This window comes from Amphiura filiformis, chromosome 16 (assembly GCF_039555335.1).
Source record: "Amphiura filiformis chromosome 16, Afil_fr2py, whole genome shotgun sequence".
Lineage (NCBI taxonomy): Eukaryota > Metazoa > Echinodermata > Ophiuroidea > Amphilepidida > Amphiuridae > Amphiura > Amphiura filiformis.
The window spans coordinates 22,168,782-22,184,008 of NC_092643.1; the positions used below are offsets into that span (position 1 = coordinate 22,168,782).

The window sequence follows — 15,227 nt, forward strand, 5'->3', positions numbered from 1 at the left end:
AGGTATTTCTATATACTCACAAGGCAACCATCCCAAGTTATTTAGTTGCTTCTAGGGTAATCGAATATTTAACTTTAATTGTATTGGGGTTTAAATCTACTAGGCATGTGCCTAGTCGATATAGACATGAATTCCTGTTCGATTGAATTGTGGAAACGTCCAATAATGTGCACTGGGGATCTCTTTTATAGGTTTTGGCTAACGGGTTAACTCGATTTAAGTGTTAACTTGAAAAGAAAATTCAAGGTCAATGTTTTGATTTATTTTCTACTGTACAAGGTTTACTTCGGGACATATTCAAGGAGATGTTGACGACACTGAGTTTGGCTAATATGTTGTTTTATAAACATAAAATATTGGCATTTGTTTAGCGTTGTTAAAGCAAATTCAAACAAATAAATAGGAATGATTTATTGCATATTCATAAGCTCATGGTTTGATATAAAAATGTAATCAAGATTAAATTCGGCTTTTTGTTCTTTCCTTGATGCAATACAAATTTTGAACTGCAATATGAGAGTACTGCGTCCTTTGGATGGGAGGTTAAACGATGGTCCATTGAACAGAGCGGAAAGCCACAATGGTACCTGAATGTCAGTTTCGTAAAGAATAGGGATTTATGGTTGCGATTTAGTAGTTCATAGCATCTTGCGAATGTTAGTAAGCTTGGGCGAAAATTACATTGATCATTTCATAGCGAGTGAGTAAAAGAATTCAAATATCACAGATATACTTATGTAGGTCCTGTGGTTCTTTAGTTATGTTGTAAAGGGGGCTGAAACAACAACACTTTTGTAAAACGTACATAACTGAACTCATTAACAGCAATAAATCAAGCAAGTTTTCAAAGTATATGATTTGTATAATGCACTTTTGCCAAACGTCAAAGTATTATTTTTCAATAATATATTTTGATAATGAAAGTCGATTTTTTGGCTGCTTCGACCAACAATACCGAATGCACCCTTAACACCACGTGTGCCAATCCGTCCGTTAACAGTTTAGATCCGGAGTTTGTTAACTTTGAAATTTGCATTGAATATCGAAGAAAGAAATCGACTTCAATTGATATATCCATATTAATCAGTCCATTATCTGTTATTTGTTCAATAATGAGGTTTTTATCTATCCCTTTACTGAATGCATCAGGTTCGAGAACTCATATGCTCTAATTTCTGAAGGCACTTCCATTTAACAATCATATCTCAAAATTTGACCCGATGTTGTGACGTATGCGTTTGTGTACCCAACACATCTCTGAACGTACAAACATATTGGGGGTTAAAGAATTGCGTACTTGCAGATGAGCATGTTTGCAATAGTGTCGATGGAACCTTTATTTTCAACAGGTGATCAATCTTTCCTAGTTTTCTGTGACATTCTAATTATGACTTCATTATCTGCAGTTGAGGTTCCGTAAGATAGTAACTTACGGGTTAATCTCACACCGATTGAATCAAAATTTAATTTATCATATCATTCATTTAAGTTGATGTATTGATATAGACAAGGAAGTGCTATAGGTATAATATGTTTATGCTATCTTCTTTGGTTGGTTCCCTGGGACTTTGAAGACTATTACTTCCATGTAGAGGTTTTGAATTTTGGCTGAAGCTTTATGTTGCAGGGTACCCTCGTACACAAACTACGTCATTGATATTCGGCGATTCATTTTCAGTATAGGAAAAAGCACTTCCGGTCAATGACAGGCGGAAAAGGAAATTCTTTCTTATTTTTCTTTGCAATTTTGGTAAAGTGTCCGGAAACTGATGTTCTGGTCGATAAGTGATAAACCCTGTAGATGCTGTAAATCACTTCAAGTAAATAAACTTCGCTAAAATTGCTAACAGTTCAAAAACACTTGCAAACGTGAAATGCATTTGTTGTTCCTTCATTATAAATAGACGTGCCGTGGAGAGATATGAAGCATTATAAAAACTGCAATAATATAACTGCATTTTAGCTTCTTCAGAAATTTTCATTTTATATTGCGGACAAATGACAACTTGTCTCTTCTCATTTATTAAATATAATGTATTGAATGTAAGTGTTCCTAGAAAAGTGAAAAGTTCTATTTAAGAAAAATTGCGATCAGTGATTCTAGAAGTTGATTTTCTAATAAGTTTTATATTTTTCTATTTTGTTTCTCGTTTCAGCTGAATTGGTGCTTCTCCTCTGGGGTGTACGATTATGTTATGTAGTCAGGAAAGCACCTTCAGAATTCAACGAAAGCAGATTCATTAGTTGGGCTATTTATAATGAAACTATGCTTTCACTATTTTTATGTGTTGCCACGTAAGTACACACTTTTCAATGTTTACCAAACTATTGAATTATACGATTTTTTTGCCAATATTCTTGAGTGCAGACAGTATTTATTGACATAGTATTATAAACACTGCAGTGCATATCTAAGATGTATTTAGCTCTTGTAAGCATAATTTATTTTATGTATGATTAAACCAGAATATATATGGTTAATATGAAGCTAACAGAAAAAGGTTCTTTCAAATATGGCTACTTTATTTTCTCTAGTATCCAAAATCCAATATCCAACATATGGAAATGTTTTTATAAAGCCAAATTAACATTTCCATCATACAGATTTGTATATCTTTTCCACAAAATGTTTTTTTGCTGTCAGATATGTCCCTTTTTAATTGTGAGCCAAACAATTGAGGTAAAACATTTAATTCCAGCGCCGATATCGCCAATGCGTGTCACCTCGTCGACCGAGTCTGTCTTTTTGATGTGTTATGACCATCCCTTCCGCCGTGTACGTACAGTGTTATCAATATCACGTACGCGTTCGACTTATATTTAGATCGTATGAATTAACGTCAGGACACGTCTTTTTTTTAATTAAAAATGTCGGATTTTGTTATAAATGTAGAACATGTAATGTACATTACAATCATTTAAAAATCTAAATTTGGATGAAACTTGAGGGCGCGCTACTCAGCAAATGTTACAATGTGGCTTTTATAATGAAAGACAAAGATAAAAAGACTAGTTTGCGTCTGACGTCATTGTCAATCAAATTCTCTACGATCCTTGATTGGCTAATAGCGCGTATAAGGAAGGTCAATTCATCTGGCTGGTGCCAATCGGAGAAAAGGAATAGCAGTGAATGGCGAAAAACCCAGAAATTACGTACTCTTTCAAGGCAAAAAGCAACATTTCTAGGCATTGTTGACATGGTGCCTTCACCGTCGAAAGTTTCCTACTATTAAGACCTAACTTTTGAGATAGATTGTATGTTTGATGGTGCAAAATTAACAATAAGGCGCCCGGTTTTACCGCCGTGTTCAGCAACTCATATCATCACGACACTTGTAAACAAACCGTGCTCGGAGTTTGATTGACAGATAACGTCAGACGCAAACTAGTCTTTTTATCATTGTCTTTCATTATAGTACATGTTTTGTACTTGTTTCTATTTCTTTCATTACAATATCAAAACGTTTCCTCCAATATTGGTTGTTATCAACAATATCTTAAACACATTTGTGATATCAAAATATTTTCTCCAATAAGTGTGTTTGTTTGTTTTATCCATTACAGGTTCTTCCTTCAGGATTTAGCCAATCCAGACCTCTTATTCGTTATTTGGTTTTTGTACAGTCAGCTAACAATTAGTGTTGTTCTAGGACTTTTAATAGGTAGCAAGGTAAGTAATCATGATTATTTTGGGAGGGATGTGTAACTTACAACTTTACCTTACATGTGGGGATATCTTAACCCTAACCCTACCCGTGGTTTTTTTGCTTTCTTTAGGGAAAGAAGAAACGAAAAAGGAGAGAAGATGAGGAGAAAAGTCACTTGGCACCCCCGGGATTCGAGCCTGGGACCTCTCGCATGCCACGCAGAAGATCCCCAGCATGTAGCCACACAGGTGACGTTGGCCCGGCCAACAATTCCCTGGGTATATATGACATGGGCTGATTGCGTCATCAAGTCAAGTGGAATGCATGCACGCAGAGTGGTTTTAATAGTGAGCTTTAGTGAGACCTAGTTGGGTTAGGGTTAAATAGCGTCAACGGAAATGTCTCTATTACATCAAATGACTTTATGTAATTGTAGGACAATGCTCATTGTAGTAGCGAATTTCTATCCAAAATCAAATTTCAGTTGAAACTTTGTTTACATCTGAGTTTTTCTGATCTGTGAAGATACTTGCATTATGACGTCATAATGACGTCATATGGTACCTGTTGGTGCTCGTTTTGAAAGTATACACAGCAACTCTTTGCTTTACCCAGTTTTGACTTCTATATTATTTTTTAATGTATTTATGAGAATCAAAATTAACTTTTCTTTACGTTTACTTTTGTTTATTCAAAGATGTTTTTTCAATTCTTTATCAAATAGATGTTTTCTGAAAATACTGTGTTCGTCATTTTGAAATCAAAACTTCAGAGTAATAACTTTTTGTCCAGATCATAAATACTTGTAAATCATTGCACAGTTTCTTGCAGAAAACGTAGGTCACTCAAAACAATATTACCGGTAATTCAGATAGACCTGACATCATAGAGAAAACGTATTAAAGCAAAAAAGTGAAATTTTATTTGAAATCGAAATACCCCCTGTAGAAGACATGTCCTTAAGCTTCCACACAAGGAGTGTGAATTTCAAATTAGGGGAGCGTTCTCTGGGTGGGTGACTCCATTTGTGACCGTACACCACGAATGAGCCGTAAATGTCCTCAATTGTATTCTGAGTTACAGTGTAAAATGGGCATGAAGGTCATATTCATAGGTATTTCAATTTGGTGCTACGTGTATCTCATTAAATGAGGTACACGTAGCACCAAATTGAGGTACCTATGAATATGACCTTCATGCCCATTTTACACTGTAACTCAGAATACAATTGAGGACATTTACGGCTCATTCGTGGTGTACGGTCACATTTGGTATTTCTACCCCTGTGTGGGAGGTTGGGGTTATATATATCTTTCATAGGAGGTGTATGGATTTCAAATATAAAATTCAATTTATCCGCATGATGGACCAATAAATGTTTCATGTAATCACTCATATCAATTTCATTCAGTAATTGTTTACCACTTCTACCGCGCCCCTAACACTAAATGTGACGTGTCATGTCAAAAGGAGACACTTTTGGGCAGGTTATCAATTTTGAGGTTTTTACATATCTTAAATATAGAGATATTTTGCTCCACAACGCTGTTTTCCCCAATGAAATAGGACATTCCTAAGCGAAGATATTGAGATCGTAAGTTATGGTATTATGAAATTGGAAATTGAGATATCGGCCTTTAAAAATATTATTGACAATGTTGAGAGTAGGATTTACCTTGAAACGTGTCTCAAAAAATACAAGATGCCAGTTATATTCTGGTCTGAAACTATCAGACAATATTTTTAACATCAATAATATCACAAATTCTCAACAAACCCAAATTGTGAAAAATTCACCCCCGGGCAGATTTTTGGCTATTTCTCCATTTAAGATCCTGCCCAAAAGTGTCTGCTTTTGACATGACACGTCACAATTGTTTACCACTTCTACCGCGCCCTAACATTAAATGTGGTGTGATCAAGCAGAATCATTCTGCAGTCGGACATATTTAATTTTCAGTTTTCTATATGATTGTATCAATCATTTGTAAAGCTACATTTTGCAGCGACCCCATTGAAATTGAACATTTAGTTCTAAAGATATGAACAGTTGAAGTGTTCCCACAACAATAGGCAATAAAAGAAAGTATTTCCTTTGTTTGGCTATATATGAAAAGCAATATTTCCGACTTCCGACTGGTTTTGCTTGATCACATCACAAATGACAAGTTAGTTACGACCACGTTGAATGTTAAATGATTGAATGTTCGTCAGATTTCCATTTATCCATTAATGCGTAGGCTATTTTGCGTAAGGAGACCGTGGCTGTGTCAAACTGGTATGTCCCATAAATGACAAAATAATGTGCGGCGTTGTATGAAATATTGATATGGAATAACATGCATTTAAATAATAACTAGGTTAGCTATGAATTTTAGTTAAATGTCTCCAGGTGTTTAATATTTAAGAGGCATGTATTAAACAGTTCATAACTTGAAAAGGCTTGCAATAAAGTATATTTTAAAAGAGGAAAAATTCCAGCTGTGCATTTATTGCGAATATCTGATGAAACAACGTTTTTCATTGGTACCGCTCATGACATAATCACGCGTTTTAGAAAGTGCGCATCTAAGTAATACGCAATATCACCACAACTATAGTTTATTGTGCCTATAAATATACGTGACATCACCAAAATTAGAGATCCTAGCTTCAACAGACATATTTGGCACTTATAACGCGTATTACTGCCAGTTTAAAAAGTTGATGAACCACTCAAGTTCATATCTCCCATATAAGCACATGTTAAATTTGAAGAGTGTTATTCTCCACAGTATCAAGCCTTCACATTATATTGTTCAAATTCACAACAAGCTTTGGGATATGGAGCAGACAACCACAAGTTTGTCCCCACTTAAGTGAATCCTTGATCTCATTTCTATGTATACATGAATACCGATTATCAATAACTTTGGTCGCAGCTGATATCACTTAACCACTGCAGAAACTTCATCATAAGATTATACTGATTTATATCACTGTTGATTGTAAAGCAAAACTAAGTTATCAATTTGCACTACGAATAATAAATAAACATGGTTCCTTATATTTTACAACGCAAATCAGTCGGAATCAGTCGTTTGGTTGTAAAGACGTCACCTAGGAACAGAAAACGACGAGCTTGTCAAAATTAGTCTATTTCACACCATTAATTTATTAAAGTTATTTCAAATGATGTTCCATTCTGGTTAATGACCTCTTTTATTGAACAAGTAAAATGTCATTATCTTAACCCTTGAACGTGTTACGTTACTAGAAAAGGAAGCAACAGAAATTGGAGCTGTAAAGGAACTTAATAAGTAAATGGCACTGGCCACGTTCATGTGTCAAAGAGTACCTTTGTTTATTATCTTATCACAAGCAAAGGGCACAATTAAAACGTTATTATACAAAGGGTATAACAAGTATCATTTACCAATATCCCAATTTGACTCTTGCCCTTTCAAAGATCGATTCGTATCCATCAAGCGCATAACATACGATTTTACTCCTTTCCAAGATATTTTAGAGCTGCTACTGTAAGTATGTTCTTTAACTCAAGGTCACAATTTAAGAATAGATGAGAATTATCAATGTCAGATGCAATATCCCCTTTCAAGATAATGATGCCATGTTGCCTGACGCTAAGTACTTAATGACATTGGAGTACGCGGTATTAATTCAGGAATGTCCGAGTTTTGTATTTGTTTGTTTTTGTTTTCTGTTTGTTTTCTGTGAATGTGTAGGTGTGAGTGGAGTAGATATGTCGCGTGTGATGGTATGGGGTGTATGCGTTTATGGTGGTTAGGAGGTGGGTTTGGTGTGTGTGCGAGGACATAATGTGATGCGATCAAGCAAAATCAGTCGGAACTCGGAGATATTGATTTTGAGATATAGCCAAAGAAAGGAAATATTTCCTTTTGTTTACTTTAATTGCTCATATCTTTGGAACTGGTTGTTCAATGTCAGTGGGGTTTTCTGCAAAATGCAGTTTTTTAAATGCGTTTTACTATCCTATAAGAAATTGAAAATTTAATATTTCCGAGTTCCGACTGATTTTGCTTGATCGCATCACATATGTGTTGTTTTCCTACTGTTTGTGTGTTTATCGTTGATTGTTGTTGTTGGGTGAGGGTGTGAATGTGTACCTTGCTAATCCTCTTTGTGCCCTGTGTTGTTGTTGATGTTGTTGTTGTTGTTGTTATTGTTGGGGAGCTTGGGAGGTGGGTGCCTTTCTCTACTCCATGTTCTTTTTTCATTTCGGAAATAGCAACTGTTGAGCATTCAGAAATAGCTCATTCAATTTTAACTATCAATGAAAAAGTACACACCTCTAGTTTGTTGTACACGTTATTAATTACGGAGGCCATCATACTAATTTCGCAATTTTAATCATTTAAACATCATGTACCAGTTTGCTCAAACATTATGAGGTAAGCTATTCAAGCATAGCTTAATGAAATATTTATTTATTAAATTAAAAATTAATATTGCAAACTAGGTCGAGTGTTTCCAGACATATGTTACATAAACCTAGTAGGTGCGACTCAGATTAGTTGTATTGCATTAAATTACAAGCAACAAGATATTGTTCATTAATGAGACACACAATTCTATCCACACTAGGATCCACAACATGCTCATCTATCAGGGCCACAGTTCTTAAACCCCAATACATTTGTACATTCATTGAATGACCTTTGAAAATTTGGGTACAAAAACTCATCCTCTGCAACTTGAGGTTAAATTTTGCACTATGATTATGTAATTGAGGTTATTGGACTATGCCATTGGGATGAGGCTATTGGGGTCCATAGTGCCAGCTATCTAAATAATGTGACACCTCTTGATACGTGATATGGAAACAGGCTTTGTCACAATTCTAGAGCACAACAGATCGATTTTAACCAAGGGGAATAACTGAACTTCGTTGTCATATGTATAGTTAGTTAAGAATTGATGACAGCTACAGGGAGATATTAGCGGTAAACGTTGTACTTAACCTCATTTTTAACTTAAAATATTCATTTTAGATAATTATTTTTATGTAGAAGTGACAAATTCTTTAGATGAGCGGTAAAGCATCCATGGGGCTTGTATACAGGGTGTCCCAGAAAAAAATACCGGGCAAATGAATTTGGACGTAAGTCGAAAAATATACTTCATCAGAAATTTAAACATCAGCGTGTAGCCCATCTTATTCGGCATCTTATACGTCAATTTTACTGGAATTAGTTAACTGATTACAAAGAAAATTAATGAGCGATTACATAACGCATGCGTCAATTCACTTCATTCCAAGTTTGAAAGAAAGATCATTCAACACAATGCGCACTAGTGGTTAACTGTCAATGGGCTTCATATTTTGTTCTGTGAAGTCCTTTCCGTTCTCTTTAAACAATCTGTTTCATGCAAAACATTTAATTAGGTTTTGTTCAAATTTGAAAACCTGCACGATATTGAAAATAAAGCTTGCATGTAAGATGATGCTCGGTTCAATTGTAAATATCTTTTTTCGTTAATGTTGATATAAATGTTGCATAAAGAATTATTGCATAAAGAATTCCAGCTGGCTTTAAAATATTCTCACACACATTAATGTTTTTGGAATCTTTACAAGACATTTGAATGCAACGTTTAAATCTTTTAAAACTTCAACAAAGTTTTCTCGGACAAATTGTTATTCGTTCATCTCCAGTGAAAGCATAAATGAGATAACACCTTCGGATTATAAAATAGATAATGTGGACTAAATTTAGGGAGACATACAAATTTAGGGAGCGGTGAGCGAGTATGAAAAAAGCGCCTGTTGATCAAACTTGGAGTGAACTGCATTGATGCAAGCATTAATATGTAATCGTTAATTTCTTCACAGCCAGTCAACCGAATCAAATACAATTTTCGTATGTGATGCATACAATAAAATAGGCTATGCGCTACATTTTATATTTTTCATTCTGATGTCTATTTCTCGACTTACGTTCAATTTTATTTACTCGGTCATTTTTTTCTGGGACACCCTGTAGTTCCCGACAGATATAGACTTCATAGAGCTATGAAATAAATGCTATTATTAAATTAAATAGTCAATACTATTTATAAATCATAGCATGGAAGACGTGTGTTACTCTACCTCTTAATGGAATATTAATTCAGATAAACCTGACATCAAAAAGGAACCGCATTAAAGCACAAGATAAAACTTATAATATACGGCAATTCATGCGTATGAAAGACCAACAAATGCTTTATGAAAGCGCTCATATCGATTACATTCACTGATTGTTTTACCACTTCTACCGCGCCCCTAACACAAATGCCAACTTGGTCACGACCATATTATATACAAAATGATTGAATGTTCGTCTGAAATACATTAACCCATTAATGCGTAGGCTTTGTTGCTCGAGGAGACGTGGGTATGTCAAGCTGGTGTTTGGCCCATAAATGGCAAAATAATGTGCGGCGTTGTATGAAATATTGATATGGAATAACATGCACATAAATACTAAATAGGTTAGCTATAAATGTTAGTTAAAATGTATCCAGGTGTTTAATATTTGCAAGACATGTATGAAATAGTTCGTAAATTGAAATTTTAGTAATAAAATATATTTATTAAGAAGAAAAGTACCAGCTGTGCACTGGTGGAAGGCTGTCTTGAATGCAAATACAAAGATCTGACACGCAACACGTGTGTTATTTCGAACTCTAAGAAGGCGAGGCTTTTAAAACTACAAAATAATTTATCGCGAATATCTAATGAAAACGACGTTTTTCATTGAATCGCGCATGACATAATCACGTGTTTTATATTTAAAAAAATGCTCATCTAAATATACGTGACATCACCACATTTATAGTTAGATCATAAAACAATTGTTTCCTCTAAAAATACGTGACATCTCCACAATTTTACAGTAAGATGTACAGTTTGTTTAATAAACAAATTGCGCATATATAGCCTTAATTGTGATTATCATGATGATATCACGCATATTTCCTCTACATATTTCCGTTTCAAGTTATTTTTAGATCAAGTAGTTTCTGTCTGACAAGAATGATGCTATGTTTAAGGGTTTCTAGCTTTAATGAACATATCTGGCTCTTATAACGCGTATTACTGCCAGTTTGCAAAGTTGATGAACCACTCAAGTTTCATATCTACAATATAAGCGCATGTAATTTGAAGAGAGTTATTCTCCACAGTATCAAACCTTAGGCTATGGAGCAGACAAATACAAGTTTGTCCCCACATTGTGAATCCTTGATCTCATTTCTATATATACATGAACACACCTTGAACACACCTTCTTCTTGGGCTCTTGCTCTGCTACATCAAATGACTTTATATAATTGTAGGGAAATCCTGTATTGTCATTTAATTAGCAAATTACTAGCCAAAAACGTTTTGATTCAAACTTTGTGTTCATCTGGGATTTCCAACTTATGACGTTGTGGTGACGTCATAAACATACGTTGATTGTTCTTTTAATCTCTGGGGAGAGAAGACCCAGATATACATTGCTACTTAATACAATACATTTTGAATCTCAAAATTCCCTTTTACTGGTCAGGACCATTTGCAAATCATACACCAGTAACCATTTCTTTTACCCAATTTTAAGTTATATACTACTCAAGTTGTATTTTAATATGAGGAAATGGTGCTTACCTTTCTTTTACTTTTCCTTGCGTTTACTTTTATTCAAAGATGTTTTTTAATTCTTAGATGAAATAATTGCTATTATAGATCTGAACATTCTCTGTTATCTACTATCATATAAGCAAAATCACCAGAGTAAATAGTTTTTATACAGATTATGAATATTTGTAAATCATAGCATGGAAGACGTGTGTTACTCCACCTCTTAATGGAATATTAATTCAGATAGACCTAACATCATAAAGAACCGCATTATAGCACAAGAGAAAACTTATAATATATGGCAATTCATGCGTATGAAAGACCAATAAATGCTTTATGAAATCGCTCATATCGATTACATTCACTAATTGTTTTACCACTTCAACTGCGCCCCTAACACAAATGCCAACTTGGTCACGACCACATTATATACAAAATGATTGAATGTTCGTCAGAAATACATTAACCCATTAATGCGTGGGCTATGTTGCTCGAGGAGACGTGGGTATGTGAAGCTGTTATTTGTCCTATAAATGGCAAAATAATGTGCGGCGTTGTATGAAATATTGATATGGAATAACATGCGTATAAATACTAAATATGTTAGCTATAAATGTTAGTTAAAAAGTCTCCAGGTGTTTAATATTTGCAAGACATGCATGAAATAGTTCATAAATTGAAATTTTAGTTATAAAATATATTTTAAGAGGAAAAGTACCAGCTGGGCACTGCTGAAAGTCTGTCTTGAATGCAAATACAAAGATCTGGCACGCAACACGTGTGTTATTTCGCTGCTCTAAGAAATCGAGGCTTTTAAAACTACAAAATAATTTATCTCGATATCTGATGAAAACTACGTTTTTCATTGGTACTCGTCTTGAATCGCGCATGTCATAATCACGTGTTTTATAAAATGCGCATCTAAATATACGTGACATCACCACATTTATAGTTAGATCATTAAACAAATGTTTCCTCTAAAAATACGTGATATCACCACAATTATAGAGTTAGATGTACAGTTTGTTTAATAAACAAATTGCGCATATAGCCTTAATTGTGATTAATATGATGATATCACGTATATTTCCTCTATATATTTCCGTTTCAAGTTATTTTTAGATCAAGTAGTTTCTGTCTGACAAGAATGATTCTATATTTAAGAGTTTCTAGTTTTAATGAACATATTTGGCACTTATAACGCGTATTACTGCCAGTTTGTAAAGTTGATGAAACACCCAAGTTTCATATCTACAATATAAGCGCATGTAATTTGAAGAGTGGTATTCTCCATAGTATCAAACCTTCATATTGTATTGTTCATATTCAACACGCACCTTGGGCTACGGAACAGACAACCACAAGTTTTGTCTCCACTTAGTGAATCCTTGATCCTTATTACTTTCTATATCATGTATAACTTTGGTTGCAGCTGATATCGCATAAGCATTGCAGAAGCTTTATCATATTTAATTGAAATACTGATTGGTGTTACTGTTTATTGTAAGACAACACGATAACTAAGTATTCAACTTCAATTAAGTTTGAAACAAGGTAACTTTGACCATGGAAGAAAGAGATAAGAAGGAACCACAACGAACGCATTCACTTTGTCCACTCCCTTTACCGACATTTAAATGACATTGTTATTCATGAGGATTTACTTTGATCAATACCCCGCGTTAAATAGGTGATTGGTATTGTACTCCATGTATTTGCATGTCTTCTGGAGCGTGTCTGAAGGATGATTTGAACTAATGACCTTCCGTGCAAGCACTCTATAGGATTTTTTCTGGTGACGTGATCATCGGTCATTGATGGCCTACATCTTTTCTTCCATTTCGCCCAATTTTCCCGAACTTTGATGACTTTTTTTTTCTCAGAGTTGGCAGTCTTTGGCACTGAAACGAGTTAGCTAGTTACGATTATACACATATAAACTATTAAATTAAACAGGTTTCATGTACCGGACTCAACCGGAACATTGTACATTATTTAAGAACATTTTGCATCTATTTTTCATCGAAAAAGTCACCAAAATCTTACCTTATTTGCTAAAGATGAAACTCGGCAAAAAACGGCCGATTTTGATGACCTTTTCGATTTTTTTAAAGGACATTTTCTGCACAACACGATCAAGAAAACAGTTTGACTGTAGATCCCAAAACAAAGCTACTATACATGTTCAGAGCATCAGTGAAATTCCATAATCTTACTTCTGGGTAGCGTTTGTTTGTTCTTGGATGGGTTTGTTATAGTTTTTTTTTTTTTTTTATTTCGCCAAGCATCGATCGCGGTAAATGGATCATACATGAAAGTAAGTACCATTGATAGCTTTTCTTTTCATGCGTCAATAGATAAGCGGATTAAAACTTGGCCGATCGAAGTCGTTGTGGTTCCTTCTCATCTCCTTCTTCCATGCTTTGACAAAGAAATGCGCCTGGTACCATTCTCTTATAACTTCATTTATAGCTCAAATTTATGTTCTTTCCTAACGCAATACATACATGGGTTAAGAAAAGGACATTTTCAGTCATCAATAAAAAGAAATAACATCACATATCCGTATTCATAGAGATTGATTACTAAATATTCCAGAAAAATCAAGTGCTCAATCTGCGTTAATCAATAATCAATAAGCATGGTTAATAATTTTATAACGTCCAGCAGTTGTTTGTTTTTAAAGACGTCATCATTAGCTGTAAAGCAATGAGCTTAGGCTAAACAAATCTAGTTTGTTTCGTGTAGGCCCAACACCTTTCGTTGTTGGGAGAACCAGATACGAAAACATGTTTCAAAATATTGTTTTATCATACAAGCGATTCTTGCAATTGTAGTCACAAAATTCAAAGATTAGGCAAAAAGTCTAAGCAATCAAAATCTTGAGTATAGGCTAAGAGTTAGCTCATAATTTGAATATTTTGTGCAATTTTTTGTAAATAATTTGTTATGAAACAGATTAGACAATATATTTACCAAAAATATTACAGTGCATAACTTATAAGAAAAACGCCCTAAAACACATGCTTTTGGCCCTAATGGATTATAATTTAGCTGTTTCATTTGGGGAAACTGGATGACTTTTTTAAAATAAAAAACAATTAGTATGATTAGTGCTGTATTTTTCTGGAATATTCAGTAGTCAGTCTTTCTGAATACGGATATGTGATGTTATTAATTTTCTTTTTATTGATGACTGAAATGACCTTTTCTTAACCCTTGTATGTATTACGTTATTAGGAAGGTGCATAAATTCTAGCTGTAAATGAACTTAACAAGAAAATGGCACCAGGACCAGGCACATTCATTTGTCAAAGGTACTTTGTTAATGATCCTTCAAACGTAAATAGCACAATAAAAACGCATCTTCTATACGGGAATATTAAAAGAAGTACATTTTACTGAGAAGAAATAAACCAGCTTCAATGACAATCTTATCATTTATCGTTGTCGGAATTCGCCTCTTGTCCTTTCAAAGCTCCGTCTTGCTGTGTCTACATAATCCAGCGCACGTGATTTTTCTCTTTTTGAAGAGTTGTTACTTTAAGTATGTTCTTAACTCAAGGTCATATTTAAGAATAGATGAGAATGATCAATGTCAGATGCAATATCCCCTTTCAACATAATGATGCCATATATATTTTCCTGACGCTAAGTACGCTAAATGACATGTATAGTTGTAGATTGAAAGAAAGAAAAAGGCGGCATTAATTCAAAGGATATTTAAACTTTTCAAGCTGTGAGTGGGTTGGGTGTTGGGTGTGTGGGATTTGTGTTAATCTGTGCCATTTGTGTGCGAGAATGAAAATGCGTGTTTCTGTCTGTTTGTATGTGTATTGCGTGTTGCACTTTTTCATTTCGGAAACAGACATTGTTATGCATTCACAAAAAGCTCAGTCAATTCAACTTTAAAGTTATTGATGAAAACGAAAGCTCACGCCGCTAGATTGTTA

General features: G+C 34.3%; 1 protein-coding gene across 1 annotated transcript in view; it reads left to right on the forward strand.

Moving 5' to 3' along the window:
* The window catches only part of LOC140135728 (probable G-protein coupled receptor CG31760), a 204,882-nt gene that overhangs the window by 174,324 nt on the left and 15,331 nt on the right, over window positions 1-15,227 (forward strand). The window contains exons 8-9 of the mRNA XM_072157329.1: window positions 2,157-2,295; window positions 3,565-3,670. Coding sequence (XP_072013430.1) covers window positions 2,157-2,295; window positions 3,565-3,670 — 245 coding nt within the window. The remainder of the gene's footprint in view (window positions 1-2,156; window positions 2,296-3,564; window positions 3,671-15,227) is intronic.